We start from the raw sequence: 14,823 nt of genomic DNA, 5'->3' as shown, positions 1-14,823 counted from the left end.
GGCCACTCTCTGCACGTGCCGTCGCACCAACACCGTTTAGAGAGTCTTCAACACACAGTAGCAGTCTGTAGAGTTTGGAGATGATCGGGAAGCTTGGCTCCGAAGTGAAAGACAATGTGTGCATGCGCCCGCTTCCTGTTTATACCCGCGCTGTGGTGCGGGGCGCATGACGTGATTCACGCACGCCAATAGTCATTGGCTCATTCTGTAGACACTCGAAGATGATAGGGCTCCCTGAAGTGATCCCAATTACGTTGTTCGACTTTACGTCGAACGTGAGCAACTGAAAGGGAACTTTAAATTTTGATTGCAGAGAGTCAGTATAAATAGATTTATTATTTATAAAACCAAGTGAGCTTCTTGTATATTCTTGATAAGTGTGCTTAAAATTAAAGCCATGTGGTTTTCACTTGTTGTTATGGTGCAGTGACATTCAAACGTCCTTTTACTTTCTTTGCATCTTCCAGGAAACATTACCTACTTTGTAAATCAATATTTTTTTCAATTAAAGTAAGCAGAGTGGACTATAGTCTAATAAGCGGTGGATTCTCCCAATGAAGAGCTGTGTTAGTTTGAGGAGTATGAGACAGAAGCCTGCAGTGCTAATATCGTGTGTGTGTGTGTGTGTGTGTGTGTGTGTTCAGCAGCGGACTCGGTTGCTTGTCGCTCGAGCCGCAGCGGAGATACAGGCGCTGTTCTCTCTCTCTCCTCCGCGACACACACACACACACACACACACGGAGCGCGAGCGCGCATCATCACGCTCGTGCTTCTGCTGTGAACATCCACGGTTTACTGCTATGAATCCTCCGTCCTGACGGCATTAACACACACACACACACACACACTCCGACATGCAGGAGCGGGTGAAGAGCCTCGGAGCGGCCGCGCTTCTGACACTGTGCGCGATCCTCGAGGTGAGTCCAACACACACACACACACACACACACACACTGCTGATACTGTGCGCGAACCTCGAGGTGATCGCGTCGCGTCCGACGCACAACACGCACAACAAACGCTTCGCCATTTCATATCGTTCTGTGCGGATACACTTCATTATGTCTCTATTAGCCGCTGGATGTTGCGTTGCTTTACGGTGTTTTAAACATACCAGTAACGTTGAGCCTTTGTCTCTGTCCGCTCCTCCTACAGTAACACACAGTGTGTGTGTGTGTGTGTGTGTGTGTGTGTCATCATCATCATCATCATTATCATCATTCACAGATGCAGGAAATACTGTAAACATCATTGAGTTTGATCAGTTCAGTCAATGCAGATCTGTGCTTTATACAACAACCCTGCAGTGTGTTAGAACTATTTTTGGGATTGTTTTAGTCTATGGCTTAGTTTTTTCAGAGGCTAGTGTTAATTGTATTCAGTTGATTACTATATTTGTGTTGGCCTCATATTAATTTTCACTGTTGGATCATCACATGCCTTTTACATAATGCATTTGAGGGAAGTTATGGGTGGATGAGTGTAAATATATAGGCCTATATATATTTTTAAATGTTTTTTTACTTTCAGACAGCAATGCAATTTATTATTATGTGTATATAGTATACTGTATGTGTGTGTGTGTGTGTGTGTGTGTGTGTGTGTGTGTGTGTGTGTGTATGTGTACCATTTTGCTATAGTTAGGATGTTTTCTTCTTCAAATAACTTCCCCAACCTCTGATATGTACAGCATTTACATTTCAAAGACTTGCGTAGCTGAGGCATTAAGCATCATCAGACCTTCTTACTGTACCTGCAAACGCCATGTACCGCTGTACAGTATAAGGTCTGATGATGCTTAATGCCTCAGCTACGCAAGTCTTTGAAATGTAAATGCTGTACATATCAGAGGCCATACTGGCCTGTCAGAGAGGAGAGAGATACTTTGTCATTAGCACTTAGACGGGGATAAATCAATATGCCAGCTTATTCACTCATAAATTGTGTAACATCAGTTAAATGCAGAGAGGTTGATCATAAAGCTCTGATTCTTCAAACTCATGCATGTAGTTTCTCAGTGCAGTGATGTGTCTGTACAGCAGTATTGAGGGAACGACTCATCCCATCCAGAGATGAACACAACTTGAATATTCTGGTTTAATAGAGAGTTATGACACATCTGCACCTGCATCTGTTATGACTCATGTCCACTTGTGCCACAGATATATAATCAGTGGAAGGCATTATGGGTAGTGATATTGAAGCATTTGTTGTTGTTTTAAAGGCGTATAATTGCAAGGAAGGGAACATTATTTTTTTCTTTTTTTAAAGTGACATATTATGCCCCTTTTCACAAGATGTAATATAAATCTCTGGCGTCCCCAGAATGTGTCTGTGAAATCTCAGCTCAAATTCCCCCCAGATCATTTATTATAGCTTGTCAAATTTGCCCCTTTTTGGGTGTGAGCAAAAACACGCAGTTTTTGTGTCCGTCCCTTTAAATGCAAATGAGATGCAGCTCCGCCTCCGTTCAGAAGAGGGCGGAGTCTTTACACGAGCTTCAGAAACTCCGGCAATAACAAAACAGGCCAATCTCACTCATCCAGAATCCCAGAATAACCAGTAGCGAGTGCAGCCTTACGGAGAGACTCAGGAAGAGCTTCTGAATGTTAGTGGAGACATTTCTGTAGTTGTTGTGGAGTTACATTGATCATCTCATCATCATGTTTAACTTCTCCACAAGTGTCCACAGTTCCTGAGGTGTTTATAAGACAGCGGTGACATGTTCTGGTCAATAGTGTTCAGTGCTCGTCTGTGCTCAACCACAGAACAGTTTCAGGCTTTGCTGGATCTTCATCATTGCGTTAGAACTGGTCTCTGTCGTCGAGTGTGGAACCAAATGTCGGCTGGTATGTGTAAACGTGCAGATTAAGGGCCGCTAATATTATAATAAGATCCTCTTCAGATTTTCATGATATGAAAATGACAAAGAACCAAGAAACCAAAGACAGTCTCAAACACACGCTTTGAAATCGCTGGTGTTTCTGACGTCACAAACTACCTTGTAACCAATCAGATCAACGTGTGATCGTCAACCAGTGGATCTCTGAGCTGAGTGAGTGAGTGGAGGCGGGACTCATTTGCATATTCATAGAACCACGCATTCTAAATGAGGCGAGGGTGTTGACATTCAAGATATTTTAAGGCATGAACATTTTTTTTCAAGGAAAAACATTTTAAATATGTCATTTTGGTGATCAAAGATGAGTTTTAAGGGATAAAATGATTGACTACAGGGGGACTTTAACTTAGTCCATGTTGATTTCAACATAATACGTATTTAAAATGATTTCATCAACTTGTATAGTTGAACTTTCGGTCAAAGCTTTCAACCATCTGAAAAAAGCACTGATTTATACTGTAGTCACTGTCGTTTCACTGAAGTATCCGCGTGTGGTTGTGGTTCCGGCTCTGGCTCTGAGGAACATCGATTCCCAGACGCTTTCTGTGAGTTTGAGGAAAGGCTTTTAGGCTGTGGGATCAGTCAGGAGTGGACAGACTGCAGGAGTTTGATTCAGGCTTGTTGCGTTGAATCTATATTTACCAGAGACCGGTTTCAGCCTATAATGCTGGGGTTAAAGCTCAGTCCACACACATCTCCTCTCCTTCACTGAGGGTTCACTGAAGACTGTGTGTCTGAGCCGGATCAACAGCGAAGGTCTGCGGGAGTAAACAACCATTAACATTCAACCTGGAAAACTCTAGGATTTTCTGCTTACGTCTCTATAATTTTAGGTTTGTTTTTGAAAGCGATGACGTTACTGAAGGATGATGTTTGCGTACAAACATAAACAGTTTCTTGAAAAGGCGTGGAAATTACAGATTTTTATTTTTTTTACTATACAATAATATCCCATTAGTTATCATCAGTAAATGCATTGGCTATGACTTACAATACATTTTTAAATCATTTATCAATTTTTGTTAATATAAGTACAAATAGAATTGTTCATTTTTTGTTAATGTTAATTAATCAATGTTTACAAATGAAGAGTTCCAATGCAAAACCTCTAAGTCCATCTGACGTTTTATTTTCTATCAGGCTCCGTTGTTTAGGTTCAGTAATTTCATTTTAATGTCAATGAAAAGGTTATTATTCAGTTATTGAAATGCCTTATATTCAAAAAATTGAATTTAAATCATTTATTGATTTTTGTTAATAGATTTGTTAATTTATTGTTCATGTTAATTCATTAATTAATGTTTACAAATACAGCTTTTGCTTTTAAAAATGTATCAGTAAATATTGAAATGAACATTGACATATTAAGAAATGCTGTAGAAGTATTTTCACTGTTAGTTAATGAGACCTTATTTTGTAAACTGTTAGTGTTTTGTTTATTATCTTCTCTTTATTGCCTGTCTGTGCTCATATCTTCTAGGATGTAAAAACACGGTATTGTTTCCAGTTGGACTTACATGAGGGTCAATGACACTGTGTCCGTGATAAGAAAAGAAAACATTCATATAAGTTTCATGTGGCTTTGAAAAATTTGAGAAAACCGAGAAAATTTGACTGTCATGTGGTCAACACATGTGAATGTCCACAACTTAATCATTATTTTCAAAATATATTTTCCAGGGTAAAATGTGTTTTATTCAAATATAACAAGTTATTAATGCATAAATATCATTATGACATTTTACAGCCTGAACTAACCTTGCCATATGAAAAGGTCAAGTTAGGGACCGTTCGGTATTTATGGAAGGGGCCACCGGAGGAAAATAGGGGAGGGTCATGTCTTTTTATTCTTTGTTGAGGGGAGGGTCATTCAACTTTTTTTAGTCTAGGGGGAGGGTCACCCAACTTTTATATACATGAAAACAGCAACATTTCAAAGTGGCTTGTTTGGTGCTATTTTTTTTCCATTTAGCTCCATGTTGATCTTGCGTTATCAGCCCCCCTTCGATATCAGATGGGTCTGACCCAACAAAAATCCAGTTTGGCGCTGTTTGACAGTGCGTGCGCACTTCAGTTCACGCTTAGAAAAAATGCATCATGTCAGAACAGAATGCCAATGGAATGTTTACCCGGCAAAGCTTTAAAGCACGAGCAAATAATGAACTTTTGTGATTGCGAATAAGTGCACAGTGTCCTGTGAGTGTAACTCCAGCGCTGCATTAACATGTGATGTGAACGTCGAGTTTTACAGTATTGGGACTGAGGCGCCAGAACTGCTGCTGATAGAATGTGCGCTGTAGCGCGATACTACCATATTTTAGTTCCATTCTTATTTTGTTTCCACAATGTGTAAGATGTAGGGCTACCACATCTTTAAATTACTATTAGTATTATTTAAGTTAACATAATAAAATACGTAGACCTACACCATAAAAACAAAAATTCGTTAAAATTGGCCGATTCCAGTGTTATAGACGTAACATTTGCAGTCAAAACTTGAAATATAAATTCTCAGAAAATGCATTTAATACCAATATTTTGGAGTCAAGACATTAGAAAAATAAAGGAGTCAAGACATTAGAAAAATATCAGTCTACACATTAAATTTTATATTTAATATGAGGGAAATACACATGTGACGTGACGTGACACAAAAAAATCTTTAACTTTTAGGTGGCAAAATATGTTTTAGTAATTCTTCTAGCCTATAAATTACACTGTGCAAACCAAAAGATATATACCCACCGGATGAATAAAGATCGGCCTCCACAGAACATAAAATATTATTTTTATTTTATTTTTCGTGTTCGCATTTATGTAAAAAAAAACAAACAAAAAAAAACAATGTTAGGGGCGTGACAGTTCTCCATTACGGACATGACTGCTCTGAAAGCGACTTTAAAAATTTCACAGAGACCTCAAACAGAAAGCACAAAGCCTTTCTTTAAAGTGAATTTCGTTTTTTAATTAATTGTATCTTAATTTTAATCAATGTTTCATCTGGATTTAATAAATAAGAAGTAAATATAGTAGAAAATAGATAATCACGGAGGCGCGGGCGAGTGAACTGGACTCTTGTCTCATAAATGAACCGAAACTCAGCGTAAGGTATGCTACTTGCCTCACAGACCTGAGAAATATATAGAAAGCTTGAAATGTCTACTTTTAAACAGAACAATTCAAAACGAAGGAAAACAGACTGCTTTCTGCTTATGAAATGTGCATTTCTCTCTGGCGCGTTCTGAGAAGATCTTTGCAGTCGACACAGAAAACACTTGTTTATTAATAAACAATTAAAATGTTTCCTTGCTATATTTGACATATTAATAATCATTACTTTTGCCGGTTCTTTGTGACAGCTTTTAGATGCTTTATTGGCAGCCCCACCCACATGTTGAACGAGTCACAAACATCAGCACCGAAAACATGATTTTTTTCAAATCTAAAATCAAAAATCGTGATACGAACCGAATCGTAGGTTTGGTCTATCGTTACAGCCCTAGTAAGATGAGAAAGCAAGAGTTTATGGTTTAAAAAAACACACAAAAAAAAGCAACGGCTATCTGAACATCTTTGCCAAGCGCAAACCAGTACAGAAGTAGGCTAATAATCAATAAATTATCGGGGACGGTCATGCCTTTTTTCACAAACATTTTGGAGGGTCATAGAAAAATGTATTGCTGGCGAAGGGAGGGTCATGTCTTTTTTGACGACAGATCTCAAAACTCCTCCGGTGTCCCCTTAAATAAAAAACGAACAGTCCCTTATCCGATTATTACCTTATGTGACTGTGTTTGGTCGCACCACATGAATTTAATTTAGCAGTTTACTGACTTGCATCCTCCTGCACACACACACACACACACACACACACACACACACACACACACACACACACACACACACACATACACACACACACACACACACACACACATATATAGCAGAATATACTCTCGACTGCTGGATTATTTACATCGTTGCAAAATGTACCTTTATTACCGCCCAGCTTTAATCTGCTTAATGCAACTATAATGCACAAAGATATTATAAAAAGTTAACATGATTTTCTGTCAAGCTGCTTTGAAACAATGTGAGTTGCAAAAAGTGCCATACAAATGTGTATTCGTAATTGATATTCAGTAATATTATTAATTTGACTGCACTAACAGCTTGAGATGATGAACCTGATTCACAACTGATGAACTTTACACAGTTATTGAACTGAACTGAATCAACAGTGAACTGAGTTGAGTTGAATAATGAGCAGAAATGTTTTTATTGTCTCTGATTTTATGAAGTTTGTATCATTCTATACCAGCTTTGAAACGATCTGTAGGTCTATTGGATAAAGCGCTGTAGAAATAAAGCTGACTTGACAAAAATGCCCAAATTAATTTTAATTCGGAATTATAAAACCTGATAATCATAAGAGAGCTTCATTCAAGTCATTGTGTGTTATGAAATGTATGCATTTTTAATGATTAATTAAATATATTGGACCAAAAATTTGAGTTTTGTCATTGGCCAAAAAGTCAGCCAATCAGTGAGCAGCTTGATTTCTCAGTAGAATATGCATGAGCCGGCCGGTGAACGTCCCTGTTCTGTGAGGAATTCCCAACCTCCACTTTAACTGGAACCATTTCTAATGCTTTAATACAGCAGAGAGGAGTCGGGCGTTATGAGGTGCAGTGGGATTGGGATATATAACCATATATCTCCTAAACCAGTAACCAAGATCCCATGGGATCCGCATCCCGACTGGCCTCGCTCATGAATCTGCTGGTTCCCTCGCCAGGAGCAATTAGAGCATTTGCAATTCCTTGCATGTATTGTGTTTCTTCCGCAGCAGTGAATCAACAGCCTGGCATGAGTCCCTCTGTTTCTCTGAACAAAACACACGACTCCAGCTCTGAACACACACACACACACACACTCGCTCGGGGAACACACACACACACACACACACACACACACACACACACACACACACACACACACACACACACACACACACACTCGCTCGGGGAACACACACACACACACACACTCGCTCGGGGAACACACACACACACACACACACACACACACACTCGCTCGGGGAACACACACACACACTCGCTCGGGGAACACACACACACGCTTGGGGAACACACACACTCGCTCGGGGAACACACACACACACACACACACACACACACACTCGCTCGGGGAACACACACACACACTCGCTCGGGGAACACACACACACGCTTGGGGAACACACACACACACTCGCTCGGACACACACACACACACACTCGCTCGGGGAACACACACACACACACACACACACACACACACACACACACACACACACACACACACACACTCGCTTGGGGAACACACACACACACACTCGCTCGCTCGGGGAACACACACACACACACACACACTCGCTCGGGGAACACACACACACACACTCGCTCGGGGAACACACACACACACACTCGCTCGGGGAACACACACACACACACACTCGCTCGGGGAACACACACACACTCGCTCGCTCGGGGAACACACACACACACACTCGCTCGGGGAACACACACACACACACTCGCTCGGGGAACACACACACACACACTCGCTCGGGGAACACACACACACACACTCGCTCGGGGAACACACACACACACACTCGCTCGGGGAACACACACACACACTCGCTCGGGGAACACACACACACACACTCGCTCGGGGAACACACACACACACACTCGCTCGGGGAACACACACACACACTCGCTCGGGGAACACACACACACACACTCGCTCGGGGAACACACACACACACTCGCTCAGGGAACACACACACTCGCTCGGACACACACACACTCGCTCGGGGAACACACTCGCTCTCCCGCCAGATTTCCCTGGTGAGACGGACTTGAGCTTTGATTGGATTTAGCCTTAAAGCTAGGATCATTATGTGGTCGTGCTAAAGGACTTATCGTTTGATGACGCTCTAAATGCTGAACTTTCAGATCTTGGCTTTATGCACAGCTGCACTACTTCCTGAACTTCAGCCAGCTCTTTGTTTCCTGTCTGCCATTATTGGACAAACTGATTAATCCAGGTGTGTCTGATTATTGTTACTGAGGTCAGGCACACCTGGATTAATCAGTTTGTCCAATAATGGCAGACAGGAAACAAAGAGCTGGCTGAAGTTCAGGAAGTAGTGCAGCTGTGCATAAAGCCTCACAGCCAATCAGAAGAGTGTGTGGGCGGAGTCTCTCTGCAAGTGCACTCACAAACAAATCAATCAAAACTCACAGCCAATCAGAAGAGAGTGTGGGCGGAGTCTCTCTGCAAGCACACTCGCAACCAAATCAATCAATACTCTCAGCCAATCAGAAGAGAGTGTGGGCGGAGTCTTTCTGCAAGCGGACTGCACTCGTAATCAAATCAATCAAAACTCACAGCCAATCAGAAGAGAGTGTGGGCGGAGTCTCTCTGCAAGCACACTCGCAACCAAATCAATCAATACTCTCAGCCAATCAGAAGAGAGTGTGGGCGGAGTCTTTCTGCAAGCGGACTGCACTCGTAATCAAATCAATCAAAACTCACAGCCAATCAGAAGAGAGTGTGGGCGGAGTCTCTCTGCAAGCGCACTGCACTCGGATAAGCATATAGTCAAATTCATAAATATTACGACTGAAATAATATTTGTCATAGAATACACTTGTTTGTTTACAGTTTGAATGTTCTTCTTTCCTTTGTTTATTTTCCAAATCTGAGGTGATTATCCACTGTCGCTTTCAGTACAGCTATAAATGATCATCAAAACCACATTCAATTATTTGAACATTAAATCCAGCAGATAATCAGGACCTGAGGTTCTCATTGCCACAGTTTGTATGTTGTGTTTCCGGCCACGACGTCACAGAAACAGAAAGCGTCTGTATAACAGATCTGGTCAGGACGTAAACTCTGATTAGCATGCTAACGAAACCGTGTGGTGGCGTTGGGTTAGATCTGCTGTATCAGCATCATACTTCGTTTTTTAAATGTATTTATAAGGTATATGCAACATTTCTCATCCATTATTCATCATTACGTAAGTTCCCAGGAAAGCGATGTTGTTGTTGAAGTGAAAGGTCTCGTCTGACCCTGGGTTAATTACCCGTCTGTGACCTTTCTCTCTCGCTTCACTAATGCAGAGACACACACACACACACACACACACACACACGCATTGATCCCTCGGGCAAATCAAGCCGTTACTCTGATCGATAAATCTTTTGTCTTCCCTGAAACCAAAAGCAATCTTACGTTTGTATAAAACATCTGATCTATCAGCATAAAGTCCTGGTCCACTGTGCAGTTTCTCTGGCCAGGATCTGCTCTCGGAGACTGAGGAGACATCCAGCAGCTTATACATCACGTCAGTGTGAAGCTAATGTCATCAACTGAGTGCTTATCAGGACAGAAACACCACAAATCAGTGGAGCACAGCAATGCCAGGGTTCAGGACTTATTACGCTACTGTTGCAAACAACCTGTTCTCAGAAGTGCATGAATACTGATTCTAGGGGCTCTATCTTGCTCCCAGCGCAACTGACTTTGTACAGCGACGCATGTATCATTCCTATTTTGCACCCGACGCACAGCGGACTTTTCCCTCCACAGACGCACGTCGGTAAATTAGGGAATGAACTTGCGCTCCCGGGGGCGGTTCAGGGAAAAGAGGAGGCGTGTTCCAGCGCAAACGTTCCCTGGTGCTATTTTGCAGTTTCAGAAAACAATTCCGCCACTGACCAGGAGAAACCTAGTCTAAAGTCAGTGGTGTGTTCAGATGCTATTTTAAGGGCGCATGCTTGGCCATAATGTAGCGTGTGCACAACACACACACACTTTGCCTCTCTCATCTACACACAGATGCAGCAGTTCTCATTTTTGCAAATCATACATTATTACAAGGAAAAATATTACCACACGAGGGAAATCATTGTTGTGTCCATGAAGATGTGAAAAAATAGGTATTAATCTAGCTTACACATTTACCCAAATTATCATACGCCTGTTTAACCGAAGCTAATTTGGGTGTGTTTCTCCATCCCCAATGTCACTTCTCTGTGTTTTACGGCCCTGATGAGAACGTCGGTCTCCTCGGCTGTGAACCGCTCCTGGTGTGCGTCTGGCGAATCCGCCGTTATAATAGCAATCCGCCATGGAACAAGCGCGCCTGCTCTTAAAAGGAATGTGAGATGATGCTCTGATTGGTTTATTTCATGTTACGCCCAAACCACACCTATGAGTAATGAAGCGACTTCAGACCAACACATTTTAGAGTCATTTATCCCGGCGGTATAATAGCAACAGCGAGATCCGCCCACAAAGTTACTTGCGTTTCGCGTTTGATACTTGCGTGCGGTATAATAGCAACAGCGAGATCCGCCCACAAAGTTACTTGCGTTTCGCGTTTGATACTTGCGTTTCAGATCGTTATAATAGAGCTCATGTAAGAGTGTAGGAGTCGTCATTAGCTGAGCTCCGTCTGAAGAGCGTAGGTTTGAAGTAAAGCGTAAGATTGCTGTTGATCGCGTCTCCAGGCTTCAGATATGGCATTCGTCACCGTTTGCTGGTCTAATGCATATTCATTAGGTCGAACTGCTGGCAATCACTCAGATCTGCACTGTAAACAGTCTGTACACTTTGACTCCGCTACTCTCCACAGTGTTAGGCACTACATGACTAATGCGAAAGTGTTCACGCCCGCGAGGGAAACTCTTCCTGGTGTTCGTTTACGGGCACTTCCCACAGGATACAGTAACACAGGCCTGAACTCTGACTCAGACGCATCACTAGCAGAACTGGGCGTTTCCAGCGGCTGGTCGGACCAAAGATATCATATGAGCTGTTTTATTTATTTTAATTAATTTGAATTAATTTTAAATCAGGTTTGTCATTTTTTGGGCCCTTTTTTCATAGAGTTTAACCTGAATTTATGCGATTGTTCAATAAACATCAACATTATATGTTATTATTATATATAAAATGTTTGTCATAATCACAGCTTTTATAATTTGTAAATATTAAAACAATTATCTAAAAAAAGAAAATCTGAAGTAACAAATTTAGCCTACTTACTAATAGCTAATGACTAAGTATAACTATAACTAATTATTAATAACTTATTTTCCATAAAAAATTTTTTTTAAATTATTTTATTATTACAATAACTTAAGTGCTTTACATTTACTCCTGACACTTTTTGGTCATGTTAAAGTGAAGACAGGTTTGTTGAATAATAACAGGATTGAATCATTGAATTTGATGAATACAGCCACTACAATTTATTATAAAATGCGATAATTTACTTGAAGGGTCCAAATGATACCGATCATTTATTAGGTTATAATTAAAATAATTATGGTCAATATTATGGTATTTTGTATGATTTTAATTGTGGGATGCAGTTGAGAAAGTCAAGACTTTTTATAGGCCAAAATCACAATTTTAAAGGGAAACAGACATTTTAATGAGTTTAAAACTAGCAGATTATATATGTTATATATGTACACCAAAGTGTACCCTATTACTCCAGTCTTCAGTGTCACATGATCCTTCAGAAATCATTCTAATATGATGATTTGATGCTCAAGAAACATTTATTATCAATGTTGAAAACAGTTGCTATTTTTGTAGAAACGATGAGACATGAATCTGATGGGCAAAAAGTTCGAAAGAACAGCTTCTTTTTTTTTTTTTTGTCACAAAGTGTTTATTTCTTCTTCTTTTTAAAATGATAATCCCAAACTTTTAAATGTTGGTATAAAGTTTTTGTATTTTATATTATTATATATTTTTCATTTTATATGATGTATTTTTGTATTTATTTCATATTTTTGCCTTCATTCTTATACAACAGTGTGGAAAGGATGCTGATGCTGACAGAAAAACATGTTCAGAAGAATGTAAACGGTGCTGATCATTTTCTGCCTGGATTAGTTCCTTCAGTCTATAATGCAGAGCGTAATTCAACATACAGCTTTGAAAAACCGGTACAGAAGATGCATATTTCCCGGCACACTGAGGCCTGTGTTTATGAGTGTAGGAGTGAGAGACGGCGTGCGATCCAGAGCTGACTGGAGTCTGTGGGCTTTTCCTTCAGGAATGTGAACATTTGTCCATTATACCTTTTAAATGCTGACATTCTGGTTATACATTTCAGGAAGGTTTGATCATCACAAGTTTTTGCAGTGTTGAACGCCTCTTCTAGACTTTCATATTGTCTTCGCAAAATGTCTCTCAACATTTATTTTGGGGAATCAATGCACAAAAAAGTTGAAACCAGTGCAATATTCTACATTAATACGAATAGGAGTTGTTTATTCACACTTGGAGTTATTCTCCTGCTTGAATGTCGATTATTTTCCTCATATTCTCCATTGTTGCGGCTCCTCTCTTCCCAGTCTGTCAGTAACGCTCTGTTTACTTCCTGTCTCTATGAAGCCCCTCCTTCTGAAAAGCACACTGTGCTCTGATTGGTCGGCTGGAGCAGTGTGTTGTGATTGGTCAAGTGTAATAATCAAATCGCATAATTCCCCACTATATAGTAGTATAGGCAAAAAACAGTATGTGACAAAAGAAGTATGTCCGAATAATAAAAGTATGTACACACTCGAACTGATTTACCCAGGATGTGGTAGATTTAAAAAAAATATATATATATATAATAATAATAAAATTATATATTTTTTTTTACATTTTCAGAACATCGTCTATATATAATTTATAATAGTCAATTATATTTATCTTAATTTTTATAATTTTCTTGTCTTTTTTGCAGTGCATAGAAGCGAAGAAGTATTGCTGGTATTTTGAAGGAGGATACCCCATCTATTTCATGTAAGTACTATCACTTTTATTCTCAAACTCTCTTACCTGTCATGTAACCAATCAGATCAACGTGTGATCGTCAACCAGTGGATCTCTGAGCTGAGTGAGTGAGTGGAGGCGGGGCTCATTTGCATATTCATAGAGTTGCGCATACTAAATGAGGCAAGGGTGTTGAGTTACATTCAAGATATTTTAAAGGGATATGTAAAATGGATAACTATATTGTATGGCGGAATACCATAGCAAGTGCTTGTAAGCACTTCGACTTGGCGCAGTAATATCTTCACTCGTGAAAAATCCTCTCACCGGCCCCCGCTCCCTCTAGTGAAGATATTACTACGCCAAGTCGAAGTGCTTACAAGCACTTGCTATGGTATTCCGCCATACAATATAGTTATCCATTTTACACGCTTAGAAAAGCGCAACGTTTTGTTTTGTGTCACCGTCCTAGGTCGAGTTACATAGGGAAAACGTGGAGGTGTTTGGTAGCTTCTCTGCTTGGCCCATATTGAATGAACTGGGCTAAGCTAAGTGCTAACAAAGTTTCGCCGCAAGACAGAGCGATTGAGTGCACGCACTGAGACGAGAGAGGTATGTATCAACTCATCTTAGTTAAGGGAATAACATAGTTTAATATGAAAAAACGGTGGAGTATCCCTTTAAGGCATGAAGACATTATTCTTCAAGGAAAAATGTTTAAATATGTCATTTTGGTGAGTTTTAAGGGATAAAACCATTGGTTATAGTAAAACAGTGGTTTTGTTCATCTCTCTTATTTTATTAACATCCTCTCAGCGCTCCACAATCACCATGCATCAACTCCACAGATCTCATTATGCCAGAACATCTGACATTCGCTCCACTTAATCCTGCCATCTGTCAAGCGTAGTGCACTAACACCACAGTCCCTGTCACTCGGCGGCCATCTTTGAGACGCAACAGAACAGCTGATTCTCTAAAGCTGTTCACCAAGACTACGACTCAACATTTGAAATCACCAATGAAATCCAACAGCGACTGTCTCATAAATGTTCTTT

At 40.4% G+C, this 14,823-nt stretch overlaps 1 protein-coding gene across 1 annotated transcript in view; it reads left to right on the top strand.

The window, feature by feature from the left end:
- The first annotated feature begins 295 nt into the window (after positions 1–295).
- The window catches only part of vopp1b (VOPP1 WW domain binding protein b), a 36,908-nt gene continuing 22,380 nt past the window's right edge, over positions 296–14,823 (top strand). Inside the window, exons 1-2 of the mRNA XM_082184558.1 lie at positions 296–917; positions 13,737–13,795. Of these exons, the coding sequence (XP_082040684.1) occupies positions 855–917; positions 13,737–13,795 (122 nt within the window). The 5' untranslated portion in view covers positions 296–854. The remainder of the gene's footprint in view (positions 918–13,736; positions 13,796–14,823) is intronic.

The sequence above is a fragment of the Leuciscus leuciscus genome (assembly GCF_965113295.1).
Source record: "Leuciscus leuciscus genome assembly, chromosome: 11".
NCBI classification, from domain to species: domain Eukaryota; kingdom Metazoa; phylum Chordata; class Actinopteri; order Cypriniformes; family Leuciscidae; genus Leuciscus; species Leuciscus leuciscus.
The sequence above is the reverse complement of the archived record's forward strand: the minus strand, read 5'-3'. Positions and strand labels throughout refer to the sequence as shown.